The 22948-nt window shown below is 47.6% G+C and overlaps 1 protein-coding gene across 2 annotated transcripts in view; it reads right to left on the reverse strand.

Moving 5' to 3' along the window:
- TMEM131L (transmembrane 131 like) overlaps positions 1-22948 on the reverse strand; it is a 172735-nt gene that overhangs the window by 9918 nt on the left and 139869 nt on the right. For both annotated transcript variants that reach the window (XM_040251419.1, XM_040251420.1), the window contains 6 exons: positions 16752-16900; positions 8143-8267; positions 5444-5610; positions 3941-4126; positions 1496-1574; positions 556-635 (listed from right to left, as the gene is read on the reverse strand). In XM_040251419.1, coding sequence (XP_040107353.1) covers positions 556-635; positions 1496-1574; positions 3941-4126; positions 5444-5610; positions 8143-8267; positions 16752-16900 — 786 coding nt within the window. The remainder of the gene's footprint in view (positions 1-555; positions 636-1495; positions 1575-3940; positions 4127-5443; positions 5611-8142; positions 8268-16751; positions 16901-22948) is intronic.

Genomic DNA, 22948 nt, shown 5'->3' on the forward strand with positions numbered 1-22948 from the left:
GGGGGAGAGGGGAGGAGGGGGAGAGGGGAGGAGGGGGAGAGGGGAGGCCTCCGGGACAGACCCTGGGCAGAGCGGCTTTCCTTCCCACCAGCCCCAGGTCCACGTCCCGGCCACTGTCCCCACCCCGGCCACTGTCCCCACCCTTCCCCACTGTCCCTGCTCAGAGGGGCCACAGAGCTCAGCACGTGGCCTCGGCTCGTGCAGGGAAAGACGTGGGTGTGGTCGACGTGGCTAATGGAGGCACTGGACCCTCGGTCTGCTCCCTGCTTTTCCACCCTCTCAGATGAGAAGGGAAACTAAAGGCAGCGGCAGACCCCAGCAAGGTGCCCCCACCCCTGCTCTGGGGCCACAGGCCGCCTGCGCCTTGCCCTCCAGGAAGCAGGTCAGGGTCCTAGCAGAAGGGGCCCTGGGAACGCCAGGGTAGAGGGCAGGGATGCTCAGGAGCCCGAAGCGGCGGCCTCGTCCCGCCCTCACCCCTAGGCCGGCTCCGTCTGCCCTCAAGCTCCCCGGCCAGCAGGGCGGCATGGACACCTGAGCAGGAGGCACGGGCCTCACCTTGATCTTCAGCAGCAGCAGGCCCAGCGGGGAGGCTGTGGCAGGGAGCGTCCGCAGGCACGGGGAGGCCGCTCACGTCGCTGGGGGAGAACAAGGAGAAGAGGAGCCGCTGAGTGTCTGCAAACAAGTCTGACCGGGGCTTCACATAAATCCTACACCCCACCAAAACAGATAGATACTATAGACATGAAGGCATACACCCAAAAAAGGGCTGAAGAATATTAGGTTTCTAAGACCCAGCCAAGTCTTGTTTTAATAAACAGCAACTGCACAACTTTAACTAAAGTAGCTCAGATGGTCTGCAGTTTCCAATCGGCCTCCCTGCCACTGGCAGCAACCTTCCACACTGTGTTTATTCTCTACCCTGAACAGAAAGAGCTCGCGTAGAGCCTTCCTCATCCAATTTCATTTCTGGACATCCCCCTGTCCCGTGGCACCTAAAACCTAACTGCCCCCTCACTCTGAAACTCAATCCACCTTACATACCCAAACCCCCTCACCCTGCTCAGTAAATGGGCTTGTTTATGTTGTCTGATGCTATGGAAATCATGACACAGTGAAGCTGTAAACATGTGACTTCTACTAGGTCCTTGCACATTTCTAAGAACCGTCAATGCTGTTTTATTTCAAGTCCCAGCAAAGTACCTGGCTCCCATTCTTATTATAACTACTGTTCTTCCTATTTTCAGGACAGAGAATTTTTCTAACCCAGCCGTATCACTGAAAGGACCAGGGATACCAGAGATGCTCCTGCACGAACGTGTTATCTTGGAAGGATTGTATGCTTTGAATTATTAATAAAATCAATTCTACTCTTTCATATCATTAAAAGGTTTTCCTATTTTTAGCCTGCAGAACTGAAAACAAAGAAGAAAGACACAAAATGAAAAAAACAAAAAAGCGGTACTTGAAACATTATAAAAGCTGAAAAACCACTTACGTGGGATTGCAGATGTTACGAGAAAGATTCAAGGAGATGGGAGCTTCTGAAGAAAAGTCATTTTGTAAAACACCATCTCCTGCATAAAAATAAAAAGATGATCAGAACTTTTTATAAGCATAATTTAACTGTATCTATTGTGCATTTAAGATGCAGACTGCTAACATTATTCACCTCCTTGAGTGACTTGTTTTTCACTATTCACACATTCAGTAATTTTTAAATTAAAAAACCTTTAATGTATAAATATATATAAAATTGGGATCATACTTTAAGAACACTTTCTGCTTTTGGTCTTTTACACGATTATTATATTGGGGACATTTTCCTGGTATTTATTATGCAACTTCCAAACACAACTAGACCGCATCTAATACCCTGTGTCACAGTAAGGCACCACTCACTCACTCTTCTCTTTCTTACTGCTGGCCGCATCCCACAGGCAAGAGCTGCTTTTCTGCTCTTGTTCATGTTAAGCCCCAGTTTAAAAACACCCCCATTAGCATCAACAGCCAAACTGCCTTCAATGGCCAAGAACACCAAGCCCACCACCAAACAAAATACTGCAATCTGCCCTGGACCCAAGCCTGCATGCGCTCCCCACGCGGGTGGTGTTGTGCCTGCCCAGGAGGGGGCTGGAGAACAGCTGATGACTTATGTGTCAGGCACGAGACAGTAGCAGAGAGATGTCTGCTGCATGCGCGTGGCACTGAAATTTTATGGGGGGTCCCTAGGAAAGCAGTGTCTAAAAAGATGCCTGCAGGAGGAGCCAAAAAACGAGAAAAAGGCTGGGAAGAAAGGCGGAAATCACAAGTGGGTGGCTGTCGGTTCTTATGGGATCGGGGCCCTGGTCCCCCGGAAAAGAGCTTCTGTTTAGGTACCACTGTTGGCAGGAGAGCGCACAGAGGTCACTGTGTCAAGCAGGAGGCTGGGAAAGGGGCTGGGCTCTGGGGAAGCCGTGGGTTTCTGGGTGTCCAACAAGCCACATGACCTCTCCAGGCCAGACACTTCGGGGCCAGGGAGCCAGCCCCTACTCGTGACCACACACACACACAGTGAGTGCCCCCAGGATGAACCCCTGTCTAAGAGCTCAACCTGTGCAATGCTGACTGTAACAGTGGAAAGAAGTGGATTAAATCTTCACACAGACACAGAGCTAGAGCAAACCATGCCTAGTGAGAAGGTACAACACAGCTTGCTCCCTGAAGCATGGTCTCCTTTATGCACATTAAAGACGATTCTCTACTTTGTTGATGGATATAAGAATGTAAAATAAAACAGTGGACAGTGAGTCTCTTGAGGAGGGGGGAAGCGGAACAGACTATGACATATTACTTAAAAAAAATTAGGGTAAATATGACAAAATTAAGAGCTATTCATTCTTGGTGATAAAAATATAGGTGCTTCATTGACATTTCCTGTATCCGTAAATTTTTCAAAAATAAGGGAGGACCACTGTTCATAGCAACATTAGTATTCAAATGATGGAAAAATCCAGGTGTCCATCAAGAGATGAACAGCCAGATAAACTGTGGTATGAAAACACAATGAATAGTAACTCAGCCTTAAAATGAAGGATCCATCCCCTGGTCCATCACAATGGGGATGAACCCTGAAGACATCACACTAAATGAAATAAGCCAGTTACAGAAGGCCAGGTATGTATGACTTGACTTACCAGATACTAGAGTTTTCAAATTCACAGACAGAAAGCAGAGCAGAGGTTCACAGGGTTGCATGCAGGGCGTGGGGAAGGGAGAGCTGTGGATTTATAGGTACCGAGTTCTGCTTGGGAAGGGGAAAAGGTCTGAAAAGGGATGGTGGTGATGGCTGTACAATAATGCGAATATATTTAATGCCCCTGAACCACACACTTAGAAATGGTTAAAATGGTAAATTTTGGGTTACATATGTATTTTACCACAATAAAAACATGTACAAGTGAAAAAATAAACATGGAAGTTCTTTGAGCTGTTTTCAAGATACAGACTTAAAATAATGATAATAGAGGGAGGGAGGGAGGAAGAAAGAAGGAAGCGAATAAAATCCAAAGCACAGGGTTTCCCTGCTGGCTCAGGGGTAAAGAATCCGCCTGCCAACGCAGGAGACACAGGTTCCACCCCGCCTCTGGGAAGATCTCACCTACCACAAGGCAGCTAAATTAAGCCTGTGGTCTGGAGCCCAGCAGCCGCGACTACTGAGGCCGCGGCGCCCTCGAGCCTGTGCTCTGCAGCGAGAGAAGACGCCGGGAAGAGGAGCCCGTGCGCCGCAGTTAGGGAGCACTCCCCACCGCCCGACTACAGAAGAGCTTGCGCAGCGAGGAAGACCCAGCGCAGCCCAAGGAGGTGAAATAGATCACAAACATTAAAAGGGAAGCAAAGCAAACACTGGAGGCACAGCCTTCTGCGCCTGGGCGGGCCCTGCTCGGGGCGGCCACGGGCTTACCAGGCGGCAGGCAGCGCGGAGGGCCCACGGCCGGCTTCCTGTCCCCGTCCGAGCTGCTGGCGCTGCTCCAGCTCCCCCAGCTGCCCCGGCTGGCGCGCACGCTGCCCGAGGAGCTGCCACAGTCTGAGCCGGAGTCTGAGCAGGACTTCTCTGCGCCCTTCTTCCCCGGTTTCTGAAAGCAACCCTCTGCGGGAAGCGAGAGAAGAGCTGGGCCACTTCCAGGAAGAGGAGGGTGGCCGGGTGGGGAGGAAGGCGGGGCTCGGCTTCAGGCCACGCTCCCTCTGCTCCTGAGACTGAGGACCGGCCTGAGCCAGCCGTGCTGACCACGCGCCCCCACACTCCGCGGCGGCCAGGCGATCGGGGTGAGGCCGCCAGCACCCGGGGCGACGTCAGCCTAACAGTGGTTCTGGGAACAGCAAGGATTTCTCTCCAGAAAATCAAGACTACTCTCTTGGACTAGAGACATGGAGGTCATTTCTTCTATCCAAATGTCTAAATAAAACTGAAGCACGTTGCTGTACATCTGAAACTTGACAGGACATTTCAAATTGACTATACTCTAATAGGAGAAAGCGATGGCACCCCACTCCAGTACTCTTGCCTGAAACTCCCATGGACGGAGGAGCCTGGTAGGCTGCAGTCCATGAGGTCGCTAAGAGTCGGACATGACTGAGAGACTTGCATTGGAGAAGGAAATGGCACCCCACTCCAGTGTTCTTGCCTGGAGAATCCCAGGGACGGGGGAGCTGGTGGGCTGCCGTCTATGGGGTCGCACAGAGTCGGACACGACTGAAGCGACTTAGCAGCAGCAGCAGCATACTCTAATAAAAATATTTCTTTAAATGTTCATCTCGCATTTCAGAATATTATTTACATGAGGGTGGGAAGAACCTCCAGGAAGACCAGAAAGACCCAGGTCTGGGCAGACCCAGGTGTGCAGGGCAGGAACAAGACACCTATCAGGTCTGTGTCCTGGGTGCAGCCCGGTGGGCACATGGCTGGGAATGTGGGTGTTGGCAGGAGGATCATGACTGCCCGCTCTACACCCCACCCTGGTGCTGCCACATCCACAGCCGTTCCTCTCCCGCTTTCTGCCCTCCCTAGACGTGCCCCGGCACCTCCACCGCCCACTCCTGGGGGCACAGCCCACTCCTCTGCAGGCGGCAGCCGGCTCTGCAGAAAGCGCCTGCCCCCTGGGGCAGGGGCGGGAGAACAGCCACTGTTCCCCACTGGCTCTCCCCGGCTCCCCTCTATCCAAGGGGTTCCTGTCTCGAGAAAGACCCACTGTTCCTCCGGCCGTCTACAGGACACCATCGAAAATGGCCAAATTTCAGGGGCGTGGAGGTCAGAGGGCAACGCAAGGGTTCAGGAGAGCCTCAGCCTCAGCTCTCCATTCAGGCGTGAGGACACACTGCCTGGGAAGTGATAACCTCTGAGCCCGGTACTTCCCCGAGGAAACAAGCCTAGCAGAAGTGTGGTTCACAGCTCAACGCGGTTCCGTACCTGCCTCTCCCTGGGTGGCACGCAAGCTGCTCCCAGCGCTGGCACCTGCTCTGCGTGCTTCCCCAGGGTTTTCCTGGATACGCCAGTTCCTTACGTTGATGTCACTGCTCAGCTCAGACCTTTCAAACTCACTGCACATCAGCTTTAACTCACTCTGGTCGGAAGGCCTGGAAGAGCCACAGAAAATCCCGTCTGCACGGCATCCTGCGCACACACACCTGCTCTCCTTGAGACTGAACAGAGGTGAGAGTGTGAAGCTGTGACGACTCAAGCCCTCTTCCCTCTGGGGGTGATGATGAGTAGGGCACAGAGATCAGGAAAAACCAGATTTTGCCATTTTAGAACCAGAACTAAGGTGGCGCTCATTTACTCACTGTGCATTTTACAGTGAGCGGAGTGAAACTGCACAGGTTAAGTGAGTCACCCAAGGTCAACTGGTAAGTGGCAGGTGCGGGACTAAAACCCACAACTCTCGGCGTGTCTTCCTTGGATTTAGTGTAAAATGACTCTGAGTGGATGACCCTGCTTCTTGGTGTCTGGGGGAAGGTCTCGATGTTAACTGTTATCTTTTCTCATTCATTCATTTAGCAAACATTTATGCAGTGACCACCACGAGTCACATATTGTTAGGAAAGGTGTCTACAAAGAAGAATATTTTTTCCCCAAGGAATTCACCGTCCAACACTTACATCTCTCTAACTAGACCATGAGCTTGAGGGAAGACCTGAAATACAGGTCTTATCAATGGAGACACGAACTGTGCTGAGAACATGCAGGCAGGCCTAGGTGATTATTTCACACAGTCCGACGTCTGCACCTCGCGTCAGGTGTGACTGCAGGATCTGAGCGTGAGATGGAGCCCCCTGGCTTCTGAGCACTCAGGGCAAAGAGCACAGAGACAGAAGCAGTAGCCACAGGAGCAGGATGGCCAAGAACTGTCAGCTACAGAGGCATCGTACGCTCATCTGATCGCCTGTAAGATACTTCACAGTTATTCTGTAATAACTTCAATCTTTCGCATGTCAGAAATCTGCTTTCAAAAATGTCTCTTAACGTTCAGTTGATGAAACTCCACCCTAACCTTTTATCTTTCTGTGTGTCCATATCAAGCAAATATACCACTTTAAAGGAACCACGTAAGTCCGTCAACTTTTTATGAGAATATAAGGGATGACTTTCCTTTCTATAGGAGACCACATTGCAGCTTTCAAATAATGTAGCCTAAGAATAATTACCCATGAAAATAGTATTTAATGATTTAATAGATCAATAATTACCCATGAGTAATCTAACAGTGGGTATCTGTCTTTTTTTTCCCATTTGCATGCTGCTGACTGCAGGGCACAGAACCAGAGCTTCAAGGCCCCCTGAAGGTGGGGAGGGCACTACCCTAGTGGTCCAGGGGCTAAGACTCCAAGCTCCGAGGCAGGAGGTCCAGGTTCAGCCCCTAGTCAGGGAACTAAATCCCACATACCTCAACTAAAGATCTCGTGCGCTGTAGCTAAGACCCAGCACAGCCAAATAAATAAGTAGCTTAAAAAAAAAAAAAAAAAAAAAAAAGCTCCCCTGGGGTCATTTGGCCCTCCTCCCCGTAAAGCAGGACACACAGGGGCGGTGGGGGGCGGCATGTCACAGGGCTGCCTCCCAAGGGTCCAAACAAAGGATAGATGCTGTGAGCAACATCTAGGTGCCCCCACCCGGGGGTCCTGGCTGCCAAAGGGGCTGTTCTGCCAGATTCCCGTTCCAACCATGGGAGCAACCACCACAGCAACGTGGACTCCTGCACACAAACGTGGAGCTGCCAGAGAACAACGGGACAGACACACATGTAACCACCTAGCTGAGCTCACAAGAAAAAGGAACCTCAGAAGCCAGCGCCCGACCGAAGACAAGCCAGAGCGCGGAGGGCCAGGCCGGAGAGCAGGCGCTGAGGCCCACCCGGACAGGGGTCGGGGAGCCTGCCAGCAGGCGCTCCACACGTGGAGTCAGGATGGACACGCTACTCATCCAGTGGGACAAACCCTCGAGCGGTGGAACTGATGCAAAATTAGGTTTAGAGAGCCACCTGTGGAAACTCAGACAAGTGGGGTTGCCACAAATCCTGGTGGAACCTTCATCTGGCAGATAAGCAAGGTTTACCAACAAAGTGTCTGACTGCCTGGGGTCACATCTGGCTCTGGGTGCAGGCCAACCTCGTACTATCAGTCCCTCACTTCCTGCAATGGAAGAACCTTTCTTCTGCAAGACGGAGCAGAAGATTGACTGCATGGGGCCCTTCTCTTTCATTATCAGGACCCCAGGCAGCCCAGACAGCTCAGGGTCAGGCTGGGAAGACGAGCCCAGGGCTTTCTCTACCACCTGCTCCCTGTCACTTCACAGGCAGAACAAAGGCCCTGGCAAGGTGGAATGGCGAGGCTTTTCCCCTAAAACCTTCCATGGTTTTTTGCATTTTACCAAGTAAAATTTTAAAAATTTGTTCATTTTAAGGGGCTTTCAACAACAACAAAAGTAACCAGAAGATATATTAATTTTAAGAATAGTAATTTTAGCAATATATTTTCCTCTCAAAACACAAATATCTACACTCTCACATTATTGTATCCAACTCAACAAAAATAAGATTGAAAGGTAACAGCTAAATGTAAAATTACAAAGTAAATAACAGATGAAAATTTAAAGGGATTGTAAAAATTACACACCTCAAGACCTGGGCAGCACCCCTTTTTTTGTTTTTCCTGCACACTCGATTTTTATTCCAATTTAAATTTTGTACATTTCCTTCTTTCTTCTCCTGAAGCGCCTTCTTCCTATAAGGATCTTCTTGCTAAAGAGGAAAAAAAGAAAATGTTAGTAAAGGCTTCACTTTTCTAATACACAGAAAAACCTCTGTGTGATTTTAACTTTTGAAGATTAACCCCATCTGAATTCAGAACATTCCAGAACTAGTGAACACTGAGGACATATATTTCTCAATCTCTAGTCTGTTTTCATTTCCTTTCTTTTTCTACCTCCTTCAACCTCTGCAAAAAGAAGAAAAAAGAAAAACACAAACTGTTGCCTATAAAATTTCTCAGGGGCTAAAAAGGAAAAACATGTGTTAGCAATTTATGGTCAGCTTGCTGTTAACCTCAGCAGCAATAAATCCTCCAACCTTCACCTGTTTATTTGGTATGTGCAATTCACATGAATTACTACTGAAGAAAAGTCATGTAAAAACTCAACTTAGAGGAGTAATTTGTGTGTGTGTGTTTTTATTTGTTTATAAATGAACTTTAGGAGAATAGCCAAAACTCCAGAGAATACTCCAAACTAGTTTAAGCTTTTCAAGTAAATAAAACCAAGAATATGCTTGATGTTTTTAAATGCGGTTCTGAAAAACTTAATTTAGCATGAGACAGACATATATGATATATATCAATTTTTTAAATGTGGGTTTTTTCCTCTTTCAAATGCTGAAGGGCATGGTGTGCTCAGTCGTGTCCAGCTCCTCATGACCCCGTGGACTGCAGCCCACCAGGCTCCTCTGTCCATGGGATTCTCTAGGCATTTCCTCCTCCAGGGGATCTTCTCGACCCAGGGATCAAACCTGAGGCTTTCCTGAGGCTCCTGCACTGGCAGGCAGATTCTTTACCACTGAGCCACGTGAGAAGTCCCTTCAATGTGAGGCATGCTCACATTTTTCTAACAGGCCCGAAGGGAGGAGGGGTTCACTTGCTCTTTAAATAAGCAGCCCATCTCTTTAATGTCCTCTAAAACCTTTTTTTCTTTCTTCTACCATGCTACCCCTTTAAAGCAGAAGAAAAATAAAAGGTTTTAGATGCCTGCATGTTACATGTCTGGGACAGTAGATACAGCCTCATGTACCTATCAAAGAAATATGACAGATATCACTACCATAAACAAACACTAGAAATAAAATGGTATTTTTAAACTGCATATGTGGTGGGATTACGGTATTTTTGCTATCTTTAACCTTTATTTTTCCCCCCCAAATAAGTATTAACTTTTTCCTGATTCTGAGAGTACTTTTAAAACATGGCAAGTCAAACACACAAAATCCTATCCTATAGGACTTGGTGCTGAAAAGTTTGAAACTAAATAGACACACTAAAGATGTGTGGTCAGAGAAGTTGAGATTTTAAACATCAAATACAAACCACATTTATTTGAGTATTGCTCTCTTTCCAACTTGTGGTGGGGTAGGGGAAAAGCCGGCTCCTCCCCGCCTAACTCTCCCCCTACCCCACCACGAATTGGAAATACAGAGCACAGCGGGGATCTAAGCCTTTCTGTCCCAGGGGTCACCCACAGGTGAAGGGTGGTGACCCACAAGTGAAGGGCCAGCTTCTAATGGGGCCAGAAGGGCGAGCTGGGCCAGAGCTGCTCTGCCCCGAGGCCGCCTTCTCCACGCAACCTGGGGAGCGGCGTCGTGGCTCACAAGAGGGGAGCGCCGGAGGGCTACCCCAGAGGGAGGGCTGCCTGTGGGCTTCAGGAGAGTGAGCCTCCGGAAAGCGGGGGACATGCTGGCCAAGGTGTCCCCAGCAGACACAGGAGTGGCAGGGGAGAAGGTGCGTGTGTCTGTCTGTGTGTGTCAAAGAGAAGCATCGGGTGGTGCAGAGGCAGGTGGCCAGGGTTAGCGAGGGGAGGACAGGCCAGCAGTTGAGGCCACAGGTGGAGCTGAGGGGAACCAAAGCTGCAGACTGTTGGGAAGCGGGAGGAATACAGGGACAGTGGGGCTCTGGTCTCTGGCGGTGAGGAGGCTAATCAGGGTCTGAAGGGTCCATGCAGATCTGAGGCTGAACCGCCTGACCCGAACCCCACTCCGTGTGACAGGCTCAGTCATCTTGGGCAAGTAGCTTTACCTCCCTCTGCCTCAGATTCCCAAGTCTTCCAAAAGGCTGCTGTGAGGCTTCAAGTAACTGACACAAAGTAAGTAGCGTCCATAAGACTGAGCTATTATTATCATCATCGTTGAATTACCTGATCTTCCTGAATGAGGGACAACTCAACTGACCACAGGGTGAGGAAATAAGATTTCCTAAGCTTTAATAATAAAAACAAGGGAAGAAAAAAAAAACCAGACTGCACAAAGGCATTCCTAAAGCAACTGTACATAAGTCAAATAAAAGGAGGGAAGGGCAAACTAAGGGAAAAAATCGTTTTACTATTTGACAAAGAGTTAACACCTTCACCTATGTTCTCAAAGAAAACAAGGGGAAAAAAAAAAAACACATTCAATGGCGAAATGGACAAAGGACATGAAACGCAAGTTCACAAAAGAAACAGAGAAGGCCAAAAACACAAAGGGTTCCTCCGAAATATTTAATAATCAAGTATGTTTTTAGAAAAGATAAATTATAGACCAACTTGCACCTCATCTTTCCATTTTGGCTTTAAAAACACAAGTGTGTTTACACTGCGTGTTTATACCTGCAAAGACAGGGACAGGCCAGGGGTGGGGCAGGGCGCTGTAACAGCGCGTGTCTCTCAGCAGGGCGAGCGAAACTGGCTTGGACATTCACATGTTAACTTAGAAAAAAATACATGTTTTAAAAACGTCAGTGGTAAGATCTTGGATAATGATACCTTGTGTTTTTCAGAATTTTACAAAAAGAATAAAGGAAAATCCTTACTTTTCTCTAGTAAGAGATGCAAACAAACGAAAAAATGCAATTGTTTACCTATCCCACGGACCAAGATTTTGCCAAAGAACAGGGCTGCTGAGACTGGACTAATACGACCATGGTCATGCACCCTGCATTCTGAGAGCAAGCTGGAGGTACACATGAGGGACCCTGACAGCTGATACTCTTTAATTCTATTTCTAGAAATCCATAGCAAGGATATACCAGGTATACAGGCCAGACTTAGTTCACCATCCTGTTGTTTATGAAAATAAAAAGCTGCAAACAACTCTAATGTTCAACTGCAGGGAAATGGTTTGGATTACAGCACAATTAAGTGATGGAATGTTATATAATCATTGAAAACAAAGTTCCTCATTAATTTCTAACACGAGAAAATTCAAAACTGTGACATCATAACAAAGCTACATATACACAATAATATAATTATCCCGAGTTTTTTAATACTTGCACAGAGAGGCAAGAGAATACAGAAAAAAGCGAAGTGATCCATTCTGGACACATCTTTTCCTCCCTTCTTTACGCTTCTATAATAGTCAAGAATTTCTTTTCTAAGTGGGGGGCAGGGGGTGGAGATCTGCTTACAAGAAAATAAATAGCCAGGGCTGGGACTAAAATTTGGTTTGTGGCTCCCAAATCTGGGCTTCAACCTCCTTTGCCAATAAATCTGGAGGAATGCTCCCCATGTGCTACAGACAGATTTATACAGTCTTCTAAGCTGCAAAGTTAGGCCCCAAGAATGCACAGCAAAAACAAACGCCGAGCACTGCACTTGGGAATGTGTTTATCGAGAATGATTTTCTCCAAATGAACAATGACATGCAAAGTACACTCAAGGGGTTGTAAAGAAGAGGCTACAAAACAGAGAGCAGGCCTGAGAGCCAGCAGGGAGGACTGCCCACAGCCCACCCCAACCTGGCTGCCCCAGAAAGCCACTCAGGGACCGTGAGGAGTCTCGGACCCCCGAGCGCAGCCCCAGCCCCCAGACCCTTGGCCCCAGTGCGGCCCCCGCGGAGCCCACTGCCTGCACGGAGCAAAGAGGGGAGGAGGAGCTGACACGAGCCCTGGATCGGAGTCCAACGAGCGTCTGGGCTCCATGCACGCAGGCACCGATGCAGAGGGCGAGTCTGCACGGGAGCTGGGGAAGCTCTGTGGCTGGGGGTGTGGCTGAGGGGGGGGGGCACGGTGCCCCCCACGCGCAGACAGGGCCACACCTCCAGCCTGGCAGCCCTGCACTGAGGGCCCTGCCAGGATCGGCTCCCCTCTCCCTCCCAGGACGCATGGCCAGGGGGCAGCGGGGTCGGCAGCCCTTGGAGTCAGCCCCGCGTCGCCGCAGGGCAGCACAGCGTCCTGTTCCCAGCCGCATCCAGTCCCTTCTCCCCCAGGCCCACGGACTCGACTTCTGCTCTTGACCGTGAATCCTGTCTCTGCGGCCTGGCTGGCTCGCCTGCTGTCTGTCTGTCCCACTTGCCCCATGAAGCAGACTCAGGCCACTGACCTCAGTGCCCACGTCAGAGAGCTGACATCACCCTTCAATGCTAACCTCCACGAGTCCCAGGCCCTGGGCCTGCCTCGCAATGGCGGCTCCAGTTCCGCGTCTCCCACCCACTGGACGCTGCCATGCCCGTCTGGCCTCCCCTCTGTTGGCAGTGATCACAGTCACACCTATCACCTCCTTGATTCTAACTACTGGGCAGTGCTTCCCAAGGGCTGCAGTGCTAAGCACTTATCACAGTCACTCCTCCAATCCTCGAGACCCCAAGAGGTAGGAGTACCATCACTTCTCTCAGGTTTCATATGAGGGAACTGCGACGTTGAGCAACTCACCCAACGTTAAGGAGTAAGAGCTGGGCTGGATTCACACCAGCTGCAAAAAACGAAAACAAAACGCCATGCCACCTGACCACTAGGCAACACTGCCCTGAGATGAACGTGAACGCGTCCCTGGAGAAGTCCCAATTCCCCAAAGTCCAGTTCCCCAGACTTAAAACCCTCGAGCTATGTTTGCAAATGGCTCCTCTCCTTCAAGCACTGAGGTCCTCAGAAGTCCTGAGGTCTCTACACTGTCCCATCCTGTATCCCGGCTCCAGCCAAGCCCGGCCTTGATTACATCACACCGCCCAGCAGAGGAACAGCATCCCGGTGAGAAGAGAGCCAGCACCCATCCCTGCCCTCCCCAACCCAGCCTCCAAAACACCCGGACTGGTCCTGCAGAAATGCCCTAGTCACACTTTCATTCGAGCACGTGCTAAACCGCCACTGGCTCTTCATCACAGGCACTTTGCCCAGCTTTATGAAACTGCATTTAAAGATCCTCAATCACGACCTTCACGGAGACGGCAGCCTGCAGGTTGTTTTCCGTTTGTCACCCTGCCTCACCACCCCCTGCCCAGGGCAGAAACCTTCAACAGCTCTCCATGAATCGCAGCAGGGTCCCCAAACAGGCCACCCCTTCTGTTCCGGCCAGAGTGCTTTTAAAAATTTGATCCTGGAATTCCTGAGCAGGCAAGCATCCCTTGGGTCTGTGCTCACTTACTTCATTGTCTCCAACTGAGATTCAGGGACTAAAATCTAAACTTTTGAGTTGGCCTGAGAGGCCTTGGCGAGCTGGCCGGACTCTGACTCTGCCTACCCCCACTTCCCGCCCTGACTGAGCTGCTTCTCGGTCAGACGATTCCTCCGCTGTGGCTCCCGACTGCGCCTCAGGGTCCCGTGTGCCAGGCGCCCATCTGCCCTCCCCAGCCTCTCCGCACAACCCCTGCACAAGCTCCTTCCTGCTTGGGGCTTCCACAGCCCTGCAGGCTAAGCCTACGTTCCCACCTCTGCAACCCGCGACAACGCGCTGACCTGAGCACTTGACTACATGGAAATGTCTTGTCTTTCTCAACAGACCACAGATTCCTGGTTTGGAATGTCTGCGATTTTCTTATTTGGTATCACACTCATTTACTTCAGTGAAAAATTCATGCTTTATACAGAGTTTAAGCAAAAACAGAATAGTGTAAAGAAGGAAAAAAAGAAATACAAAATCCCATCACTGAGAAATAACCCAGTTCTCCCATTGATTATTCAGCAAACCTTGCTTTAACATGTCTTTTTAAAACCTATACGTACATAAGGATGACAGGACAGATGATGGGAGTAATTTAGAAAACTAAGACCATGTATTGTTTTTAAATAAAACTTTAAGGCTCAATTTTGGAAGGAATGATGCTAAAGCTGAAGCTCCAGTACTTTGGCCACTTCATGCGAAGAGCTGACTCATTGGAAAAGACTCTGATGCTGGGAGGGATTGGGGGCAGGAGGAGAAGGGGACGACCGAGGATGAGATGGCTGGATGGCATCACAGACTTGATGGACGTGAGTCTGAGTGAACTCTGGGAGATGGTGATGGACAGGGAGGCCTGGCGTGCTGCGATTCATGGGGTCGCAAAGAGTCGGACACGACTGAGCAACTGAACTGAACTGAACTGAACTGAACAGAAGAAAATCAAGCAGAACCAAAGGAATGCCAACTTTCAATACATGTTTCTTTTCCACGTAATACATCAATTCCCTAAGGATGTCTCTAAGGGTAAGAGGAAGCTGGTGAAGCACATTGTGTAGGTTCTCACCTTTTTAAGCTACGTGCTTCAGTTTTGCACAGAATTGGCTCGCTCCCAAGAAAGAGAAAATTAAAACTTACTTTACACTCACCTTTCAATCCCACCTCCTGTTTCTGCTGATTTTATTACTATTTCTGCTTCATTAAAGTTTTAATATTTGAATTCTGTTCTACAACCACAATTGACAACCATTCAGCCTTAGTTCTGGAAATAAAATGGACAGAAACCTCAAAAGATCTTTAACATAGCTTCCTCGATCCTGAGTCTATCTTTGCTTTTATCTTGGGGGCCTAAATTTCACTAACTTCATTTTTCAAGCAAGGCCGCCAAGTTCATTTGCGTTTACAGATGCGTGTTTACAGCCTTTGACCCTGAGTGCCAGCTTCCCTGGACATGACATTCCTTCCTGCTCACATTTTCACTGTCTCAAGGAGAGAGCTCTTCTACTCTCAGATGTTAGACGCTTCAGATGTTAGACAAAGTCTGAGGCAAACCTAGGGGTGTGTTTGATTTTTCCTGCTTTTTCTTTAAAATTTTATTTTTAATCGGAGAATGCTTGCTTTACAATATTATATTGGTTTCTGCCATATATCAACATGAATCAGACATAGACATACGTATATTTATTTCCCGTCTTTTCTGCACAATGCTTTAAGTTCAACACCTTAACCAGAATGTGCCTATGTTTATTATCACAGATCAGCATTTCTGGTGTACACAGAGTGTCTCTGAATCTTTAAACTCAGTTTTACCGTCACATTAGGAAATTTTTCTTCTATTACATCACTAAATACTTTTCTGATCCATTGTTGGGCCACTTACTGAGATAATCATTCTTTTACATTGGACTATTTTTGCCTTTGTTCCCCTATCTATTATCATCTTTTCCCTAAAATCTTTAATCTCTTAAAATTTTTCCTCCACATTCACTCTGGTTATCTCTAAGCCTTTCCTTCAGCTCAATAAGTAATTTTCAGCCATTGCCATACACCTCTTCCAACTACATCCTCACCTATTAATCTGCCTTTAAGAGCTTGTGTTTTACTGAATTCATAGCCTACTGCGTGAGGTGTTCTCAAAGTTCCCTTCATGTCTCTGGACAGGTTTCTGGGTTGGAGCTCCAGTCTGTTTTTGTACCTTCTATTCCTCTTCTTCATTTTCCTACAGTACACCTGCATAGTTGCAATGCTATTTTTTCTGCTGTGCCGGTGCTAATACACAGACAGCTCTATTCTGAGAAGCAGATAAATTCTCCTAAATCCCTTTCCCATCTTTATCTGGGAACTTTGGTTCCTATCAGATCCAAGGCTGCGTTCTGCTTTTTAGACACTCTGCAGTGGTCTACACGGTGGGACAGTAGGGAGCCAGCTGGGTCAGTACCCAAGCGTTGCTCTCTCTTCTGGGAGTCTGTCTGGCCAGAGCCCACACACTGAAGCTAGGCGGGCATCCCTCTCCTGTGGGACACTGGCTTATGCTTCTAATCAAGATTCTGCCCTTAAAAAGGATGCTGGGTAACAGAGAGAAGATATATGTGACCCGGTTCTACTCTACCAATTGTACCCAGGAGTTAACCCATTTTGCTTAAGAACAGCTTCTCTTGCAAAAATCCCATGGGTGGAGGAGCCTGGTAGCCTGCGGTCCATGGGGTCGCTAAGAGTCGGATACTACTGAGCAACTTCACTTTCACTTTTCACTTTCACACATTGGAGAAGGAAATGGCAACCCACTCCAGTGTTCTTGCCTGGAGAATCCCAGGGACGGGGGAGCCTGGTGGGCTGCCGTCTATGGGGTCACACAGAGTCGGACACGACTGAAGTGACTTAGCTTAGCTTAATGTCATCAAAAATTATTTTAGTATCTCCTATAGAATTAGAAGATAACCTTTCTGAACACATCAACCTCACCAATTATCATGTGAAGTCAAAATATATAACGATCCTCTTTGAAAAGTATGAAAAAGTATGAAATACAAATGTACAGTTATTATATAGATATTCGTAACTTAAAGCCCTAAAACTGGGTTTTGTTCTAAAACGCAAGAAAAAAATGGATACAGACCTCGACTGAAGGTATGTCCTGTTTCTCAGAACACCCGTCTTCTTTAGCTGCTTTGTGAATCTTCTTCTCTGAAGAAGACTTTGTGTCAACCTTTTTCAAAGTTTCACAATTGTCTACTTCGTTCTTGACAGGCACTTGCTGGTTATTCCCTTGAATAAATAAAAATGATTCAATTTCTAGCTAGTTATTTCCATTCACATTCCCCAAAGTTAAATTTCATTCCTACACCACACACTCTCATTTGATTTAATGAGGCTTAGACTTAAGGGCCATTTCTGACATCCACAATGGACGCTCTAAAAATTATTTTGTTTACAGGTGAAAATGCACTTATATCGAGCTCTACAGTCATTAAGAGAGGTCATGGGAAGAAAGAGAAGGGACACGCCACTATTCAATGCAGCATTATTCATGAAAGAGAAAAGGTAGAAACAACCCAAATTTGAGCACAGACAAATGGATGGATAAATATAATGTGCTAAATACCATGGAACACCATTCGCTTTAAACAGGAATGATTCATCACACTACAATATGAATATAATTAGCACTGCTGAACATACAAACAGAAACGGTTAAGGTAGGGAGAAAAAGGAATTCAGTTCCAACATACGACACAACACAGGCGAACACTGGAGACATTATCAAGTTAAAGTGTTGGTCGCTCAGTCGTGTCTGACTCTTCGCAATCCCACGGACTGTAGCCCACGAGGCTCCTCTATCCATGGGATTCTCCAGGCAAGAACACTGGAGTGGGTTGCCATTTCCTTCTCCAGGGGATCTTCCTGACCCAGGGATTGAACCCGGGTCTCCTGCACTGCAGGCAGACTCTCCACCATCTGAGCCACGGGGAAGTCACCAGGGAAGACACTGCACTGAGTGAAATAAGCCCGTCACAAGGCAGATGGTGCATGATTCTACTCGTCTGGGGACCTAGAGATGCCAGATTCACGAGATATGAGGAAGGATGGCGGCTGCAGGACTGGAGGGGACAGAGCTCGGTGGTCACTGCCGGACGGCTTTATTCAGTTCAGTTCAGTCGCTCAGTCGTGTCCGACTCTTTGCGACCCCATGAATCGCAGCACGCCAGGCCTCCCTGTCCATCACCAACTCCCGGAGTTCACTCAGACTCACATTCATTGAGTTGGTGATGCCATCCAACCATCTCGTCCTCTGTCGTCCCCTTCTCCTCCTGCCCCTAATCCCTCCCAGCATCAGGCTTTATTGGGATGATAAAAAAGCTCTGGAAACCAACGGTTTCCAGTGATGGCTGTACAATGCTGTGAATGGACTTAAGGTCACTGAGCTTCATAATTTAAAATGGTAACTTTCAGCTTGTTTATTTTACTGAAGCTTTTTTTTTGGCTGCATCACATGGCTTGTGGGATCTTAGTTCCTCGACCAGGATCTAACATGCAATTTTTTTTTTAAGTTGGAGGAGGAGGTAAAATCTTGGGTTATGGACATGATTCAGACACTGATCAGTTTTATGACGGAGAAGGCAATGGCACCCCACTCCAGTACTCTTGCCTGGCAAATCCCATGGACAGAGGAGCCTCATGGGCTGCAGTCTATGGTGTCGCTAAGAGTCGGACACGACTGAGCAACTTCACTTTCACTTTTCACTTTCATGCATTGGAGAAGGAAATGGCAACCCACTCCAGTGTTCTTGCCTGGAGAATCCCAGGGACGGGGGAGCCTGGTGGGCTGCCATCTAGGGGGTCGCACAGAGTCGGACACGACTGAAGAAACTTGGCGGCGGCAGCAGCAGCAGCAGCTTACTTCTATGATCAGAAGTAAGTCTCTTAAGCTGCCTAAGCGGCAGTTTTCTTAAATATGAAATGAAACACCTTCTCCGCCTGCCCTGACTAACTGTAATGAAGGTGCAACCAGAAAAGACAAAAATATTAAGGGTTATCATAAACAGACACACGAACAGTGGGAGGGCAGGGTGTCTTCCTGCAGGAGGTGCCCATCTGCCCAGGGAACAGCACCCTTGGATGAGAACTGAGCTCGAGCCACTCACGAGACAAGGTCGGCATCAGCAGGAAAGTGAAGTCACTCAGTCGTGTCCAACTCTTTGCGACCCCATGGACTGTAGCCTACCAGGCTCCTCCGCCCATGGGATTTTCCAGGCAAGAGCACTGGAGTGGGCTGCCATCTCCTTCTCCAGAGGATCTTCCAGACTCAGTGATCAAACCCAGGTCTCCTGTATTGTAGGAATCATCTGAAAATGTGACCTCTCCATTGTTCTTCCAAGTAACTTCATTCCTAAGTGTGTTTCTTCTTCTATCCTTGACTTCAGAGTAAGTTAAATCAACCTCAACCCCATGATAACTGGCCTCAAGACACTAATATGAGTCAGAAAGGATTTCATACCTTCCCCTTTCTTCCTTAAGGAAGAATCCCTCATAACACCTTGGCCATCTGGGGAAGTGTAGATGCCTGCCTGCAAACACATCAGAGCAGAGCAGGCTACAGGCTATCATCTGCTTGCTGAGGGGCCCGGGGTAGCGCGAGGCTCTCAACACAGACAAGGAGAGCAGTCAAATGCCCTCCAGATTCTGCAACCTTGAAGCTCACTCAAAGCTCACTCAAAGCAAGATGCATGTTTTATCAGTAACACAAGGTAAGTATTCTTTTATTTTGTTAATGGAAAATCATGTAAATATTATGTAGCTATAAGCATGGTGGGAACATGAAATCCTCTGCAACACAGATCAGGTGTGAGACACCCACAGGTGAAATACCCAGCACCTCTGGGACAACCCAGAGGGATGGGGTGGGGAAGGAAATGGGAGGGGGGTTCAGGATCGGGGGACACATGTATACCCGTGGCTGATTCATGTCAATGTGTGGATAAAACCACCACAATACTGTAAAGTAAGTAGCCTCCAATTAAAATTAATTAATTAAAAAAAAAATATCCAGCACCACGAAGGAGTTGTGAAAGAGCCAAGAGCAAGGGAAACAGGGTCAGAACAGAAAATAACATCACAAACAAAGACATCACTTTGGGTTCCTGAAGCCATCCCTGTGACCAGAATACAGTTATTCTCTAAAAAATGTGCCATGAATTTCCTAGAACCTTAATTCATGAGAAAATTATTTTCCTCAAGTCTTCTTCAAGCCAAGAACAGTACTAAAAGTATCAGACATCAAAGTTTCTTAGAAAGGATCGAAATTTAATACCTGACACTAAACTACCCCTTAAAAGGGATAAAGCACAGACACTCAGAAAACCCCTAATACCTTCTGTGGGGGTTAAGAATCAGGCAGGTAAAGTCGCTTCAGTTGTGTCTGACTCTTTGCAACCCTATGGAGTGTATCAGGACCAGCAATAAAACAAACTCAAATTTAGTCTTCCAGAAACTCTAACACGGCAATACTCGAGGATTCAGAAATAACCGGGAGCATATACTGGGCTCTAACCATGGACCGCCCCGGGGCATCCTGCCGAGTGTGCGGACTCACAGGGTCACACACTCTTGGGCCACAGCAGGAGTGTCTGAGCCAGAGATAAACAACAAAAATAAAAGAAGGCAAAAAGGAAGACAAAAAACAAAAAGCAATCAAAGAATAGAAACAGGTGTATGGGCCAGAGTCCTGCTCAGAGTTTTACTGTGTCAAATCTAATTGTATGCTGTATTTTGAGTAAACCACAAGATTTTCATTTCTAGTTCTTGGTATTTCTGAAATACTGGTATTTCAGAAATTTTGTATCTGTCCAATTCATTAAAAACTTCCATGCACGGTTAATTTCAAGACTTTAGGGTATTAAATTTAAAAGTTCATTATCCCTTACATTAGTACAAGTACAATTAGAATTTGCCAACTATTCCTCTTTCATCACGCTGAGGCCAGGAGCAATTGGTCTCCAGCTCTAAATCTACATTATTTTGATCACATAATGAAAAAATAATAGTTATACACATTCGAAAAAAAATATATTTCAAAAGATCACTTATTTACATTACACATAAGCCCTGCTCCTGTCAGGCTGCCAAGAGACTCTGGACCATCTAACACACACTTTGAGGGTGCCCCTGTTTCACAGCTGTTTGACAGGCTGATGGTGAAAGACAAGTGTGTCAAACAGAGCCCTGAGGAACCTGTTGACAGACTGCACGTCTATGGCCAATTTTGATTTATTATTTACTATGGGCCTCTCAGAAGGAAGCAGGAGAAAGAGCGTGAAAGGGACGACACATTTTCTGTTAGTCAGGAAACACTGTTTCTCCACAACAATGGTGAGCACGTAGCCATTAACACACAGCTCAGGAGACTGTTCTTACAGCAGGCTACGCGCAGAAAAAGCACTGCCTCAGAGTGACAGAAGGCACCATGCTCAGGCGCTGTGGAGCTCCACCGGGCTCAGGACCTCACTTTCGGTGCTCTCGGCAAACAGGCCACCTCCCCAGACCCTCTTCCCAAAGGCTGTCTTGTCACTAGGCATGTCTCTAAGAACATCTGTGTGCTTTGGGAGGAACGGCGAGAACACGGCCCAGAGGCTGGTTGATTTCAGAGGAGTGGTACCTCAGTTCCCAAGAAGCTCCTGGGGCCTGAGTTCAGCTCACAAGACTGAAGCTGTGTTCTTCAGATTCCAGAAAGGATCTTAAGATGGAAACACAAAGTGAAATCCTTTTCAAGACAGAAAAAAAACTGACGTTCCCAAGTTGGAAGTGGCAACTCAGAAGGATCTAACACTTTTGGTTTTCTCATTCTCGAGTGTTCTCTACACATGATGACTTCCCGCCTGTCACCATCTGCCAGCTTATCACAATGCCGTCCTTAATATCTGACAAAAGAACCCTGAACCCTCACTATTACCATAAACCCCACATCCTATCTTTAAACTACAATTTTCTTGCCCTAGATTTCTCAGTCCTTTCTTACTTTTAAAATTCTCAATTCTTTAAAATGCTTCCATCACAAATTAACGGCAGGCCATTTGTTTCCTTATTAACCTCTTTGGTATTTTCCTACAATAGTGATGTAAAGAGAAGACAGAACCAAATACATGTCAGTGAATGGGTTTCCCTGTGAGAAGCTTCTTGCTGACAGATTAATTCTGGGGAGAAATACAGGCCTGTGAATTAGCACCTTTGAATTTGCTGATACAAACATGGTGAAAACCCATAGCTCCTTCATCAGCTCTGATCTGATCTGACCCACAATCACCCTGACACTGCTTAACAGGCTGACAAGTCAGCCAAAGAGCAGTTTCTAAAAAATTCTTGAAGTGAGAAATTTGTTTCCATTTAAAGCATCCTAAACATACCAGTCATTTGCACAGGGCAGAAAGGTTTGGGGACATGGGGGAGGAGCCATCTACTGCAAGGATACAAGCAAATTCTATGTCTGCGGGCTCCTCTGTTTAATTTATTCACTCTTCCTGAGTGCTACTAGATATTACACGGTCATCTAGTTTCTGCTACAGGAACTGAATGTCAAGAAGCAGACAAGGATTCCGGAGCAGGGATCTGAATCCTCCGAGCCTCCTGGCACTATATCATTTGCAGGTCCACACCCTTCAAAGTGCTCTGACGCATCCATCCACCTGCAAGACCGCAGCCCTTGCACGCAGCAGGCAGAGTTACACAGACGTCGGACAGATGCAAGAGACCGCAGAAGACGCCCTTGTGGAGCAACAATTCCCTCGAACAAGTCCAATTTTAAGTTTGTGTAAAGTCAGTCTATGTCAAATACTGTTCTCAGGCCCAAGTGACGCATGAAACGAGAGATACTCAGCTAGACTCACTCTAAAATTTCACCCTTTTCACAAGAGTTTTGCAGTCTGAGCTGCAGAGAACATCTGGGACAGAAATGGAAGAACAGGCACCCACAGCCCCACCATTGTCACCCTCAGACAAGCAACGTGGTGCCTTGATGAAAACGTGGTTGAGCGCGTCATCCGAGGGCGCCCTCACATGTGGGAAGAGGCCACAGGGACAGGAGTCCTTCAAGCAGACACTGCTGCACAGAGCCCACGCCAGCAGGGCGGACAAGGGCACCAGGAATGACGCCAAGTGGCCCAAACCATGTCCTACTCGGAGCACCCCGACTTCCTTTCAAATTAGAAATGTCCTTTGAGAAACATTTAAAATTCAGCTTCGTGTTTCTGTCCCCCTGCTAAATGCATAAAGCTCATTAGAATCAGCCAATATATGACTTCCTCTATAATATCAAGGAGTGAA

This window comes from Oryx dammah, unplaced genomic scaffold (genome assembly GCF_014754425.2).
Source record: "Oryx dammah isolate SB20612 unplaced genomic scaffold, SCBI_Odam_1.1 HiC_scaffold_12, whole genome shotgun sequence".
Lineage (NCBI taxonomy): Eukaryota > Metazoa > Chordata > Mammalia > Artiodactyla > Bovidae > Oryx > Oryx dammah.